This window comes from Cricetulus griseus, chromosome 3 (genome assembly GCF_003668045.3).
Source record: "Cricetulus griseus strain 17A/GY chromosome 3, alternate assembly CriGri-PICRH-1.0, whole genome shotgun sequence".
NCBI classification, from domain to species: Eukaryota; Metazoa; Chordata; class Mammalia; order Rodentia; family Cricetidae; genus Cricetulus; species Cricetulus griseus.
The window spans coordinates 51584687-51599525 of record NC_048596.1 but is presented as its reverse complement, the minus strand read 5'-3'; the positions used below and the strand labels follow the sequence as shown (position 1 = coordinate 51599525).

Sequence of the window (14839 nt, the reverse complement as noted above, 5' to 3'; positions counted from 1 at the left end):
GGAGGTTGAAAACAATTTTTATACCAGGACTCTTGTTGCTCTTTTTGTTTCTTTCTATCCTCTAGATTTTTCTTTATTTTTTCTATACTATGTTGTACTAACCCAGTTTTATCTTTGTAAAAACAGCACTCTTCTTTGATTGCTGCACAGAGTCCGTCTTCTTTGAGGAAAATTAAATCCAGTCCTCTCCTGTTTTGCAGTACCACTTCTGACAGGGAGACCAGAGAGTCCTTTAGATTTTGGAGTCCTGTTTGTAGTTCTTTTATATCTTTATCTACTGCTTGGGACAATTGAGTCAAATGTGCATATTGCTGTTTGGAAGTTATTAGGGAAGCTATTCCTGTCCCGGCTCCAGCTGCCCCTAAGCCCAGCCATCCTCGATGCTACCCCGGGCTCGGCAGGCAGGTCCACGCGCGCTAGGCCACATGGGCTGTTCCGGTAGCACCAGTCTCGGGAATTAAGCTCAAAATTGCTGGAAAGCTTTGCTAGTATATCCAGACCCATTATCTGTTTTTATAGCTTTTGGCACTCCCATGTAAGCAAAACATCTTAAACAGTGACTTATAACATGCCTGGTGGCTTCTCCTGTTTGTGGAGTGGCACATTTTTAACTTGCCAAACTCTGTAATGTGAGTCACATCCATTCACCATAAATGGTTGGGGAGCAGGCCTTGAGGATTCATCCTTAAATTAGCCATAGCCATATTGTGGACATATTCCACATTGTTTGATGATTTGACCAGAAGTCTCTCTGGTTAAGCCAAATTTCTTTCTTAGATTTTCTATCATGATGAAGAAAGTTACAAGCCTGTCAAGCTTTTTCTATTTAAGGCAAATCAACTGATTTTGTTAATCAAATAATTCATTCCATTTGGCCAGTAATCAGGGAAAGACCTATTTAATAGGTTCCCAGTGTGACCCATAAACATGGTAATTCTTAGGTGAATATTTTGAATTTGCTAAAATTAATCTAATATTGGATCCTATGTTTGGAATAGTCTCTATTGCCATAAAATCCTTGAAGACATAGTGTCTCTCAGTATATAAATTAAATGAATTATTTACCAGGATTTAAAAGACCATTATAACAGCTTGCAATTTAATTATTTGAGCTGAAGCCAGAGCTGTCTGCTCTATTTCTTTCTATTAATAACCTTTATAAGTGACTCTCCCAATAGAACCATTGGTAAAAACTAACATAGCATATTTTTATAGGACTGCTCTTTACAATTTTGGAAATACAAAAGATGCATTAGTGCAAATTGTAACAGTTCATGAGCTAGAAACTGATTATTAATTCTTCCTGAAAGCTGAGCAAAGACAATCACCCATTAATCATTGTTCTGAAACCATCAATTAAACTGTTGCTTAGAGTAGGAGACATGTATCAAACTTAGTTCTCTTCTAAAATACTTTCTAAAATATTGAATGAATGTGCATTTGGGTGTCAGCAATATTGGGGAAGCTGCACACCCCAGCAAGGGTTACAGGCTCCTTATATAGGAAAAAAACACAGATCAGCATATAGGCAAGGGGCACAAAGTGATTGATTACAAAGTATGATCTCATGTTAGAGTGGTCACCCAGGTGTGACCTGCTTTTCTACAAAGGAAAAAACATAGAACATACCCTGGAAAGTCCTTGATTGTCTGTTGGTCAGCCAGGTGTGACCCAAAGAGGATTGTCTTGGCGATTGCCCCTGTCTAAACCACAGGATGTGCCCATGGTTGGGGCCAACCCCCTTGTAATGGGCCAAGGCCTGAGGGAAACTTTTTCTCTCTGTGAACTAAAATATTTTAAAACTTTTTCTCTCAGCAAACTAAAATATTTCATTCCCCCATTTTTTATGTGAGGTTTTAATCCTAAAACCCATGGTCCTGCTTATTGCCTGAGAGCCTGATATTGCTGATTAAGAACTAGGGCTTGGGTTATGGATAAGCATTTTTTAATAAATCGGAGTAGGTGATTAAGAATGTATAGCCCAAAAGTAAGCAGCAGTAAAAGAATAAGTAGGGGTCCTAAGAGGGTGGAGATTCCTTTAAACCAGCCTTGTTGGGACTCCTGTTCCTTTCACCGCTGGTTGAGTCTTTCTCTGAGCTTGGCCATGGAATCCCCAATAACTCCAGAATGGTTAACATAGAAACAGCACTCCTCTTTTAGGGCAGCATAGAGTAATCATGGAATTGTTGTCTTTCCAGCGTCCCCATCAGGGAGTGAGAGATATTGGCATTCCCCCATGTAAGGGAGTTTCTTTTGACTTAGCAATTCAACCAGGGAAAATGGGCGATGCATTCTCTTCCATGCTACTTCCTGCTGACTTTGGGGCGAAGTTAGGGACCCAAGAAGGCTGAAATGCTAGTCAAAAGCAAAAAAAAAAAAAGGGAATTTAGGCCTATATGGCATTTCTGTACCATGTAGGCTAATGCTTTAAAATAAGGGTTTAAAATATTTAGGCTGGTGGACAGGTAGGAGCAACCATAGCAATGGTTCCTTCTGCCATAAACCAGAAATTGGGCTATGCTTTGTGAGGAGTACATAAGCTTCCCATGGTATTGTATAGTCAATATATTTGATGATGCTGAATTGCCTCCTCTAATTATAGAACTTGTCTACCGTTCTAGTTAGCTATTTGGGTATATCTGGATCATTATCTCCTTATAGAATTTTACTTAAAGGATTTAAATCATCATTAGATGTCCCAAAAAAAGGTACTTAACCAATGAATATTTTATATTAATTTCTAAAAAACTCATTTAAAGATTTTAAAGTATCTTTTCCAATTTCTATCTATTAAGCCTTAATTTCTTTAGAATATAACATATGTCTTTAACAGTTCTCTAGATTTATTTAGAGTTTCTGAGTAGCCTTTTCTAATCTAACCTTCGAGGCTGACAAGCTGATTAAAAACTCATTTGCATGTTAGCTGACCTATAAAGACACATTCAAGCTGTGAATCTAATAGGTTGGCTCTTTCCTGAGGTTTCTCATAAACCCCTTTTTAAAATCATGCATCAACCCTTGTTTTCTAGATGTCCTTTTTTAACCATAAGAATCTAGGAAGACCTGTATCCTCTCATCTGCCAAATTTTACAAAATCATCCATAGAATCCTCATGCCTCTAAGCTAACGCTATAGGCTTTTGCTAACTACTTAATTGACTGTCTTCTAGGGCTGAAATCATAATTTTTCCTGTTAAGACATTGACTAACTGACTGGATGATCTTTTTGACCATATTAAAGTGATTTTGATATTTTTTTAAAACAATATCCGAGACGATATAAATATCTCTAATCATATCCAAGGCAATTTAGGCATTTCCATTCATCCGAATCATAAATTCACAATCACATCACGCATCCAGGTGTGACCACACCGTTCATTCATAACTTGCATACATCTCATATTTCTCCCTTTGCCTAGGTTATGATCAGCTTGCAGAAAAGAAAAATCCCTAATTGAAATTTCTAACATAGTAGGTTACAGTCAATCATTGAAATATGAGCATCCAAAATTTGAACAATTCTAAGCTTAAATATGTTGTCCTTTCTTCTTTATAAGTCTCAAAAACAGTTTCTGTCTGGCTGTATCAATAGCATTTATATACATTAATTAGCCATCAACCATGTTGGCACCTCCCAAGGCTGTAAGTTGCAGCCCCTAAGCTTGACCGCCTCTAAGAAATGCTGCCAGCAGCGAGCAGACCAGCGAGTCCCCTGGCTTGCAAGTATGCAGAGTGCCTGGAGGGCGAGAGCACGGGCTGGCTTCTGTACATGACAATGGTTGCAACTTCTGAAGGAAGTCTTTAACAGTCAGCAAGAGGCAAGACCTCTCACCAATGAGTTCAGGGCACTGAATGACGTCCCTGAGAAGAGCCCAATATTTAAGAATAACTTCAGGAACATTGGCGGGGGGTTAACTCATACATCTTACCTAAATCTCTCCTAACCTTTTCCCAGGTCTGGGGAGCTATGTCTGGTCCCATTAAAATCAACCATAGACAAGCTTTATCAATAAAACAGAAAAAATGAACTAAATCTTTCTTTTTGACTCTTATTTCATTTTATCTTCTCCTTTTTAATTCTTACTCCTTTTTATCTTTCTTTTTAACTCTTACTCCTTTCTCCCTGAATGCTATTTTGAACTCTATTATGAATTTTAACTCCTTACTAATGGTAGTACCCAAGGCATTTGGACGGCAATGATTGGTAACTTACCTCCACCTGAAAAGAGCTTGAGTTTAGCTGTCTGCAGGATCCTCTTTGTCCCGGGCTGTCTTTCTGCCGTCCGACAGCTGACCGTACTTCGGGTCCCTGTTCAGGCGCCACTTGACCCGTCCCGCGGGTCCAGTCATTCAGGGTTCCGAAGGGGGGCTGTCTGAAAGAGTCATGGGCGAGAGAAGAAAAGGAGACCAAGCGGCGCAAGAAAGGACAAGAGTCCATCTGTGCAATGTCAAGGTCTTGATTTATTGGGGCTTAGAGTGGGCTTAAACAGCCCTGCAACAATAGAATTGGGTGGGAATAACGGAAGGAACATCTGGTATTTGCTGGGGCTGGAACATTCTTCTTATCAGCCGGAACATCTAGTGGTCTTCCTTGGAACAGTGAACAGAAAAGCCCCAGACCCTTTCTTGGAACAGAAGCAGTTAGCAGTTCCGCTTGGCCAAATCGTATCTAATTACAGGTTACAGGAGGCTCACAGAGCTGGCTTTAAGCCGCAAACTTAAAGGTCATTAAAAGGCTTACAAAGGTGGGCTTTAAGCCGCATAGTTTTGGGCCCACAGCCCCTTACAAGGTAGGAGGAAGATGAGGGGGGGTAGGGAGGGGAGAGAAGAGCATGAGGGATTAGGAAGGTCGAGTCGGGAGAAGAACAGAGAAGGAGAGTGTAGCCAGTCTCTAAGTAGGCATGGCTACAGAGCTGGCTAGGTCGCTCTGTAAGTAAGGCTTTTCCCTATTAAATACCCTTATATTTCTACCTGACTCCGTATTGGTAATTTCCCACTATAGTATAGCAAGGAAAGAGATACCTTAATAGAGGGAGCCATTGTGGGCTTAACGAGAAATCTGGCACTAGGGAAATCTCCCAGGATCCACAAGGATGACCCCAACTAAGAATCTAAGCAATAGTGGAGAAGCTACCTTAAATGCCCTTCCCCGATAATGAGATTGATGACTACCTTATATGCCATCCTAGAGCCTCCATCCAGTAGCTGATGGAAGCAGAAGCAGAGATTCACAGCTAAGCACTGAGCAGAACCCCTAGAATCCAGTTGTAGAGAGGGAGGAGTGATGAGCAAAGGGGTCAAGACCATGCTGGGGAAACCCACAGAAACAGTGACCTGAGCAAGTGGGAGCTCATAGACCCCAGACAGATAGCTGGGGAACCAGCAAAGGACGGAACCAGGCCCCCTGAATGTGGTGTCAGTTAGGAGGCCTAGGCAGTCTATGGGGCCCCAGTATTTATCCCTAGTGCATGAATGGACTTTGGGAGCCCATTCCCCCATGGAGGGATACTCTCTCAGCCTAGATACACGGGGAAGGCCTAGGTCCTGCCCCAAATGATGTGACAGACTTTGATGATCTTCCATGGAAGGCCTCAACCTCCCTTGGGAGTGGATGGGGGGTATAGGATGGGGGTGGGTGGGGGCATAGGAGGATGGGAGGGAGAGTAACAATAAGTTTTTCTGCCAAGCCGCCTGAGTCCTGATGCCACATGGGTGCTCCTTAATGTGGTGGCAGGCGGAACTGGGGCAGCCTGGCGGAAAGTACCCACGTGGCAGCAGAGCTCGGGCAGCTTGTCAGAAAGACTTATTACAGAACTGAGATTGATACGTAAAATAAGATTGTTTCTAATTTAAATAAAAATTTATAAATAAAAAAAGAAACAGCTGACCTGAGCAAGGAGGAGCTCACTGACCCCAGTCTGACAGCTGGGGAACCAGCATAGGACTAAATGTGGGTGTCAGTTGGGGGATCTGGGCTGTCTATGGGGCCTCTGGCAATGGAACCAGTATTTATTCCTAGTGCACAAATGGACTTTGGGAGCCCATTCCCTATGGAGGGTTACTCTCTCAGCCTAGATACATAGGGGAGGGCCTAGGTCCTGCCCCAAATGATGTGACAGACTTTGATGATCCCCCATGCAAGCCTCACCCTCCCTAGGGAGTGGATGGGGAGGATGGGATGGGGGGTGTGGGGAATGGGAGGGTGGGAGGGAGAGGGAACCAGGATTGGTATGTAAAATAAGATTGCTTTTCATTTAAATAAAAATTAATTTAAAAAAAATTGTTTCTAGAAATGCCGTGTTTACAGTCCCTTTTCAGGTGACCTCGTTGGCCATAATTAAAACATTTGACATTTCGATTTTTCTTTAACCCTCTTGAAATCACCTCTCCCATCCATGTATCATCCTCATGACTGTGAACTTGAGTATTAATTGTAGCTCAGATCCATCCTCCAAAGGTGCTGACCTTGCAGTTAAAGCCTAATTGTGCATTAGCATTTTCAAAAGCCTAGTTTCAATTATTATTTTTCTAGCTTCTGAATCTCATATTCTTCTATTTACTGCTGATGACAGTCTGTAAGAAATCTGTGAAGGCTTCCCTTGGGCCCTGTATAACTTTTATAAATGATTCAACTTTCTTTACTGCTTTTCCAATTCTTTCCCAAGCATTCAAAGCTGCAGCACCCAGAAACCCAGGAGGTGGTCATCATATAGACATTGCCTTTCTAACGTATCATAATCTCCTTCTCCAAGAATTTGATCTTGGGAGATACCCATACCTCTTGCTTTGGCCTTTTGTTCAATATTCTCAGCCTCTGCTCTGAACCTGGAAGCCCACTGTAATTGTGATCCATGCTCTAGGACAGCTTTAATCAAATCTATCCAATTTATAGGAATAACCCTGTTACAAACAGACCACGTGTTTATCATCACAAACTATGAATAGATGCCATATGAGACTCCAGCTTCCTTAAATTTCCCTAAATATAATATTGTCACAGGCTTCCAAGTAGCTCTTATAGAACTTCTTTCATTTGGCATTTCCTGTAAGGTTACTGTATATATTAAAGCTGGTTCTCTTAAGATCTTAGAGTTTTCCTTTTTAACCTTAAAATTCAATGCTGAATTTGGTTCTCCTTATAATTCCTCAGTCTGGATTTGAATATCTCTATAATCTGTTTTAATAAGTTTTTCTAAGGCCTGCATCTTAGTATTCATATCAACCAACTTTTTTAGCAATGAACCAAGAACTATCAAAATGAAAACAAAGATTATGAAAATGATAGTTAACAGTAGGTCAATTCTGTTCCATTTTTAAACTATCCATTATGTAATCATAAGGGACATAATTCTCTCCATTTTAATAGTGTTTTCCATTTTTTAGTGTGGGGGAAAAAAAAACTCTCTTTTTTAACTAATACCTTCCTTTAAGAATTTCCAATTGTTGAGCGTTGGTGGTGCATGCCTTTAATCCCAGCACTTGGGAGGCAGAGGCAGGCAGATCTCTGTGAGTTCAAAGCCAGCCTCCAGGCTGGTCTACAGAGCGAGTTCCAGGACAGGCTCCAAAGCTACACAGAGAAACCCTGTCTCAAAAAAACAAACAACAGAAAAAAAGAATTTCCAATTGACCTACCAAATCTGCCAACAAGTTCAGTGAACTGTGAGGCATAGCATGTCTGAATTGGAAAACTAGCTTGTAGCCATGAGCTTGGGTCTCAGCCCAAGGAAAGTGTCTGTAGGGAAATCCCTAAAGTTTCCTGAGTTTGGGTGGCAGCTGAAGACTATTTTGAAAAGCTTCAACCGAAAAAAAATCCCACACTTGCTCAAAGATTTGAGTAGAAAACTTAGATGGTCAGGCAGGGACTCAGGCAGGAGGGACTCAGGTGTGAGTTCCACTTGCAGCTCAGGCTTGGGCCTGGGCCGGTGGCCTCAAAGTGGCTTTTTCATGAATTCATACTTTAATGTTGGGCGCCAAGTGTAACATGAAAAATAAAAGACCCAGGGTCAGATTTTGGGGTTCAAACTTCAAGTTGAAGATCAGAGAAGCAAAGCAGCCAAGGCAGTAGATCTTACCTCTACCAAGCTGAAATGGCAATCCAGTCTCCACAAATCCTCAGAGGCAAAAAGCTCTGAATTCCTGTCTCCTCTTCCTTTTATTCCTTTCTCTGCCCAGTCTTATCACTCTGGTCTCCACCTCCCTAATGCTGGGATTAAAGATGTGTGATCCCAAGTGCTGGGATCAAAGGCATGATCTCTGTTACTCTTCACTCTTGAACTCGGAGAGATCCATCTGCCTATCTCCCGAGTCCTGGAATTAAAGGTGTGTGCCACTACTGCCTAGTTTCTATAGCTAACTAGTGTGGCTGGCTTTGCAAACTGATCTCCAGTGGCTTTATTATATCATAAACAATATGTCACCACAGTTGGGTTTTTTCTGTATTTAAAACTATAACATTCTTTGTTTTTTCTCTCCTTCTCTCTCAGTGCTTCCTTCTCTTTTCCCCAAGTCTCTATTTCTGTAAGTCCTTCTACCTAAATATTTTTGGTGTAAAGTTGTTAATTCTCCATTTTGAGAAGAATTTGCATTTGTTCTTGGATTATTCTGCCTATGTGTTTGATGTTAAAATGCATTACTCATTTTTAATTGATTAATTTATGTTATCTTAAATTTATGTGTATGAGTGTTTTGCTTCATGTATACATGTGTACCCCATGTGTGTGCTGCCAATGGGAGTCAGAATAAGACATTAGATCCTCTGTAACTGCAGTTACAAATAGTTTCCAGGACTGGTAACTGAGCCTGGGTCCTCTGTAAGAGCAACAAGTACTCTTAACTTCTGAGCCATCTCTCCAGACCCTGTTTGTTTCTTCTTGGTGTTTAATTTTTTTGAGTTCTTTACATATTCTAGAGATTAACCCTCTATCAGATGAATAGCTAGTGTTGTAGTTTGAATCAAAGAGGCACTATTAGGAGGCATGGCTTTGTTAGAGTAAGTGTGGCCTAGTTTGAGGAAGTGTGACTCTTGGGGCAAGCTTTGAGATTTCAGATGCTCAAGCCAGGCCCACTGTCACTCTCTCTTCCTGAAGCCTTTGGATCCAAATGTAGAACTCTCAGCTACTTCTCCAGCATGCCACCATATCAAATGCCATGATAATGGACTGCATCTCTGAAATGTAAACAAGCCCCCAATTAAATGTCTTCTTTATAAGAGTTGCCATGGTTATAGTGTCTCATTACAGCAATAAAAACCCTAACACAGCTGGTAAAGATTATTTTTCCTATTGTAGGATGACATTTCACTCAAATAATGGTGTACTTTGCTGTACAGATTTTTAATTTCATGGGGTCCCATTTGTCAGTTGTTAATTTCAATGCCTGTGCTGATGGGGCTCTGTTCAGACAGCCCTTTCTTGCACCAATGAGTTCAAACATGTTCTCTACTTTCTCTTTAATGAGATATCAGACCTTAAGTTGAGGTCCTTGCTCCATTTGAAGGTGTTCTATGCAAAGTGAGAGATAAGGATGTAGTTTCATGCTTCTACTTGTAGCTCTCCAGTTTTCTCAGCTCCATTTTTTGAAAAATAAAAGTCTTTTCTCCAATATGTATTTTGAGCATCTTTGTGGAAAATCGGGTAGCTTTAGGAGTGTGGGCTTATATATGGGTCCATGTTATTGATCTACATGTCTGTTTTTATAAGCGTCCCATATTGTTTTGTTGCTATAACTTCATATTATAACTTGAAGTCAAGAATGATTACGCCTCCAGGGGTGTTTTTATTCTTTAGGATTGTTTTGGTCACTCTGAATCATTTGTGTTCCCATTTGAAGTTAATATAATTTTTCAATTCCTATGACAAAAAAATGTGTTAGAATTTTGATGGGGATTGAATTGAATCTGTATATTGCTATTGATAGGGTGACCATTTTCACAGTATTAATCATACCAATTCATGAGCATGGGCAGTCTTTTCATCTTCTGATGTCTTCAATATCTTTCTTCAATGTCTTAAATGCTTTTAGTGTGCATGTCTTTCATTCAATATTCTTTGAGGCTATTTGTAAATTTGATCATTTTCCTGATTTCTTTCTCAAAATATTTGCCATTGGTATACAAAAGGGCTAGTGATTATTTTGTATTCTGCTACCTTGCCGAATGTTTTATAAGCTTTAGATTTCTGGTGTGGGCATTAGGGTCTCTTATGTATATAATCATGCAATCTACTAATACTCTGAGTTCTTCTCTTCTATTTCTTCTTTTGTCTCCTCTTGTTTTATTATTCAAGCTAAGATTTCAAACACAGTGTTGAATAAGAGTGGAAGGAGTGAACACCCTTGCCTTGTTCCGGATTTTAGTACAAAAGCTTAAAGTTTAGCTAAATCACCAATTAGTATGATGTTGACATAGATTTTGTTGTATATTCTCTTTATTGTTACATATGATATTTTATCTAATATACTTTCTCACTGCAAATGAAGGCAGACTCACACATAATTGTTAATCTTTAGACAAACTTGAAATATTTTTCAGGTTTTTTAAGTATGCTGTTATTGTTACTCCACCAATTATTTTTTCTATAAACTGTAGAAAAACCATGTTTGTTTTTTATAAAGATTTTATTTATATATTATGTATACAATATTCTGCTTCCATGTATATCTGCACACCAGAAGAGGGCACCAGATCTCATAACCAATGGTTGTGAGCCACCATGTGGTTGCTGGGAATTGAACTCAGGACCTCTGGAAGAGCAGTCAGTGCTCTTAACCTCTGAGCCATCTCCAAAAAACCATGTTTTTAAACTTAGACTTCTTGTTAGTTTGGATCTAGAGTGTCCCTTAAAGTTTCATTTGTTGAAGGATATGTTCCCATTGTTGGTATTATTGAAAAGAAATGAAAATTATTGCAAGTGGAACCAATGTAGGCAAGTGCTAATTAAATATGCATTTGAAGGCTTTATTCATTTTGTTCTTGGCCTTATCCTATTTCTCTTCTCTTCTTCTCTTAATCCTCCTATTTTTCTTCATTTCCCTATTCCCTCCCCTCTCTTCTTTTCTCCCTCTCTCCCTCATCATCTCTCCTGTCCTCCCCCATGTCTTTCTCTCCATGCCTATCAACCTGGCACCATGAAGTGAGCAGCTTTCCCCCAGCACACCCTTCCACCACCATGTACTATCTTCCACAAACCTTGAAGTAATAGACCCAAGTGGCCAGAGACTGAAATTGATGACAAATCTACAATACATCGTCCATCTTTAACTTTCCTAAGCATTCTGTCACAACAATTAGAGGATGGTTCATCTGCATCCTGTCTGGAAACTTCGTAGGTATCTGTCATCATAGAAATACCTTTGAAGGTTTATTTTACTGTTATGATTTCCTTTAATTTTTACTGAATAATGTATGTATCGGGTATCAGTTGAGTATGGCAATTTTAAATGTAATACAAGTTTTCTAATTGTTATTTGCTGAAAATGTTTGCAATATTCAGAGTTATACTGGATCATCATAAATCTGGGTGATAGTTTCCTTATCTTGTGTCTTGATCATATTCCAGTTCTTGAAGTTTCTTAAAACTGTGTCACTTTGATGAAAGTATCTTTCTGCTTTGCTTGTTTGGAGAATCTCCCTCTGCAACACATACAGCAAACATCAAAAACATGTAACAGTGAAACTAAGAGGGCACAGAGAAAAATGGCATCCCTTGTACTCTTTAGAGCAAAGTCATCCTTCACTCAATTGCTTTGAAAACATCCATTATTTCTGCCAAATGATTTGAGTACATCTTGTGACATAAAAGGCCAACCACCCTGGTAACCTCTCTGTGTGATGGCTGATCTTGGTTGTCAACTTAACTTACCTGAGAAGAGAGAACTTTGGTTGAGGAATTGATTCATCAGATTAGCCTATGGCATGTCTTTGGAGGATTTTCTTTATTGCTAATTAATATTAGAGGGCCCAGCCCACTGTTGGTGGTACCATCCTTAGACAGATAGCCCAAATTCTATATGAAAGGTAGCTGAGCAAGCCAGAAGAAGCAAACTAGTAAGTAACATTCCTTGATTAGTTTCTTCTTAGCTTCCCTCAGTGACAGATTACAAACTAAAATAAACTAAAATAAACCTTTTTCTCCTTAAGTTGCATTTGGTTATTGTTTTATCACAGCAGCAGAGAAGCAAACTAGGACACTTTCTACCTTGGTTATCACAGTATTTTCCAAGGAGATTTAAGTGTGGGAAGGCAATGGAAATACACCAAAAGTTTTGAAATCTTGCCTATTTTTTCACATTCTATGATCCCTTTGTTGGTCATTCCCTTCTTCTCAGTCATGAAGTCTTTCATTCCTAATGAAACAGATAATCTGAATCTGATATCAAAAACAAGAGTCCTTCTTTCAGATATATGTCATCTGTGGCAGGTCCTTTAGACCTATATGTAATTTCCTTTAAGTTATTCAGTAATCATTGCACACTCAAGAATATAGGTACTATCAGTTTTAGACAGCTTACCAGCACTTACTAGGTATGAGAGATGAAATGGCATTTGTATTTGAACATGTTTGTGAAATATCATCAAGGATATGTGTTTTGCAGAAACAAGGTCTCTGAATCTCTCAATACAGTATATGTAGAGCTGGTCTTTGTTATCTAGAGACTTTCCAGGCACAACTGAAACCATTGTATGAAAGGATATACAAATAGTTCCTATACCAAACACAATTTCTATGTGTTATAAAAAAAGAAAATAACCTACCTAGTTATCATCCTGACTGGAACAGAGTAGTTTGTGAGACAAGGCTATTTAACCTTCCTTGTCACAGACCATTAGCACACAAGTCCTATAAGGAGCAGGGTGGTACTCACTCATATTCCACATCTTGTATGGAGTCAGGCAGAGGCTGATTCTTGGTCTCAGGAAGAAGAAGGACAAAAAGGCTACCAATGATGGGGAAGACCCCGTAGATGATCCAGGGTAAGGAGTCAAAGTATGTTACGAGTATCATAAACAGAGGAGACAAGGCTGCCCCAATATTTCCAGAAATTCCAATGATTCCTAAAGCAGTTGCCCTTGAGCACAAAACAGAATGCAGAAATAACTGCATAAGGATGCACATTAGAAATTTGTGACTTAGAATCTTGCATTACTTATGAAAATCAGCAGTGTATTTAGGCATAAGAATGTTGATAATTTTGCTCTTGTTTTTCACATTTCTATTTAATTTGATGGTGTCTTTTCTCAAGGTCACAATATTAAAATACTCATTTATCACTTACAAAACCATACACAGAGGAATAAATACTACATGTTTTCTCTACTTTGATAATCAGAGATTTTAGCTTTTATGTATATATGTATATGGGGTGGAAATATAGGTAGAGACTAGGAAACTCGAGTGGGGACAAAGAGGGAAAAAGAGCAGCTCTTTAGTGAGAAAGAGGTTGAAGCTATCCATGTGACACAGGAAGAGAATAGTGGTAATTAGAGGGATGGAGGTGACTAACAGAAGGGGATTTGAGGGACAAAAGTAGCAGAGCAACCAGAACAGCATAGATGTGAAAATGTATAATAAGCTTATTATTTTTCAAGCTAACTTTTTAAAACTTACTTTTTAAAAGTAAGAAAAAATAAAGTGGTATTTCCCATGCCTTTTGCCTTTTCTTGGTTCCAAATATTATCTTAGATTTAACCAGTGGTACATTAGTAGACTTAACAATAACTAACAAAAAGGTAACTTTGAGGAAACTTTGGACATACTTTGTTGTTAATGTCACAATCAATTGTTTTAAATAATTATCCAGTCCATGAGAGTGAATAAGCTAAGAAGACAAGATGACTCAGAAAGTAAAAGTGCCACCAAGCCTGATGGCTCAATTCCAGTCCCTGAGACCAGAAGAGACTCAACTCCTGAAAGTTATCTTTTGACCTCTACTGACACATGGTAGCAAGCACATACCTGCATAAACACCTATCATACACACACATGCACACACAGTAAAATAATTGAATAATTAAAGGTAAATATAAAAAATATTTAATAACTGATGAGCTAAGAAAAGTTTGTTCTGACCCTAACAGTGAACCTTGAGTCTTGTACCTGATTGTGGTGGGGAGTAGCTCATTTGAATGCACAAGAATACTGCAAGCAGAGATAAAAGAAAGTCCTCCTTCCAAAGTTGCCAAAACCGTACGCAGGATCTTCATTTCTAGAAAGAAGACAAGGATCGTCATGAAATCTGAGCTGTGGAAATTTGTACTCCCTGAATCCCAAATGGAAAACACCCTTACTAGGGATTAGTAAACATGTAAACAGTGTAGAGAAAGGGTACTGAGGCAGAATTCCCTAGTGACTCATACACTGAAGAAGGTGACCTGTCTGCATATATAAGTTTATAGAGAATCAAAGCTTCCAAAAAGTTGGATTCATATGACTTAAATCTCTTGATAATTGCTTAAGAAGTAGAAAGCTGGGTGAATTAACAAGGAGCGCACTTTCATCTTTTCTATCCAGTGTCTCAGCAATTTCTCATGCAGAATGTAGGAATATCATGGAGAAATGACTAAGGACTATACACTTATTCAGATTCTCAGGAAATTTAAGTCCACAATTGATGTGCAATACTGCAGAATTGTGTCATGAAAATACAGAAGTCCTATGGTGGTGTGTCTCAAGATTCAAGAATAAGGACTGCACTAGGAAAAATGTCAGACTTTGGAAACCACTCATGGAAAGTTTCATAAAGTCATTTTCTACTCAATTCAGTATCATGTAAGATTCAAACTTTGTATTAAGCCTTCAAATGAGTCAAAAAAGAAAACTTACGGCATTCAATTCAAGAGC

The 14839-nt window shown here is 39.2% G+C and overlaps 1 protein-coding gene across 3 annotated transcripts in view; it reads right to left on the bottom strand.

The window, feature by feature from the left end:
* Positions 1 to 11570: 11570 nt before the first annotated feature.
* Positions 11571 to 14839, bottom strand: part of LOC100773384 (solute carrier family 22 member 19) — a 75843-nt gene continuing 72574 nt past the window's right edge. Inside the window, exons 8-11 of one of the 3 annotated variants that reach the window (XM_035443111.1) lie at positions 14096 to 14204; positions 12864 to 13067; positions 12667 to 12668; positions 11571 to 11629 (exon numbers count right to left, since the gene is read on the bottom strand). In XM_035443111.1, coding sequence (XP_035299002.1) covers positions 11571 to 11629; positions 12667 to 12668; positions 12864 to 13067; positions 14096 to 14204 — 374 coding nt within the window. Of the gene's footprint in view, positions 11632 to 12666; positions 12669 to 12863; positions 13068 to 14095; positions 14205 to 14839 lie in introns of all 3 variants that reach the window. The other 2 variants (XM_027408380.2, XM_035443112.1) reach the window with 2 other exon arrangements.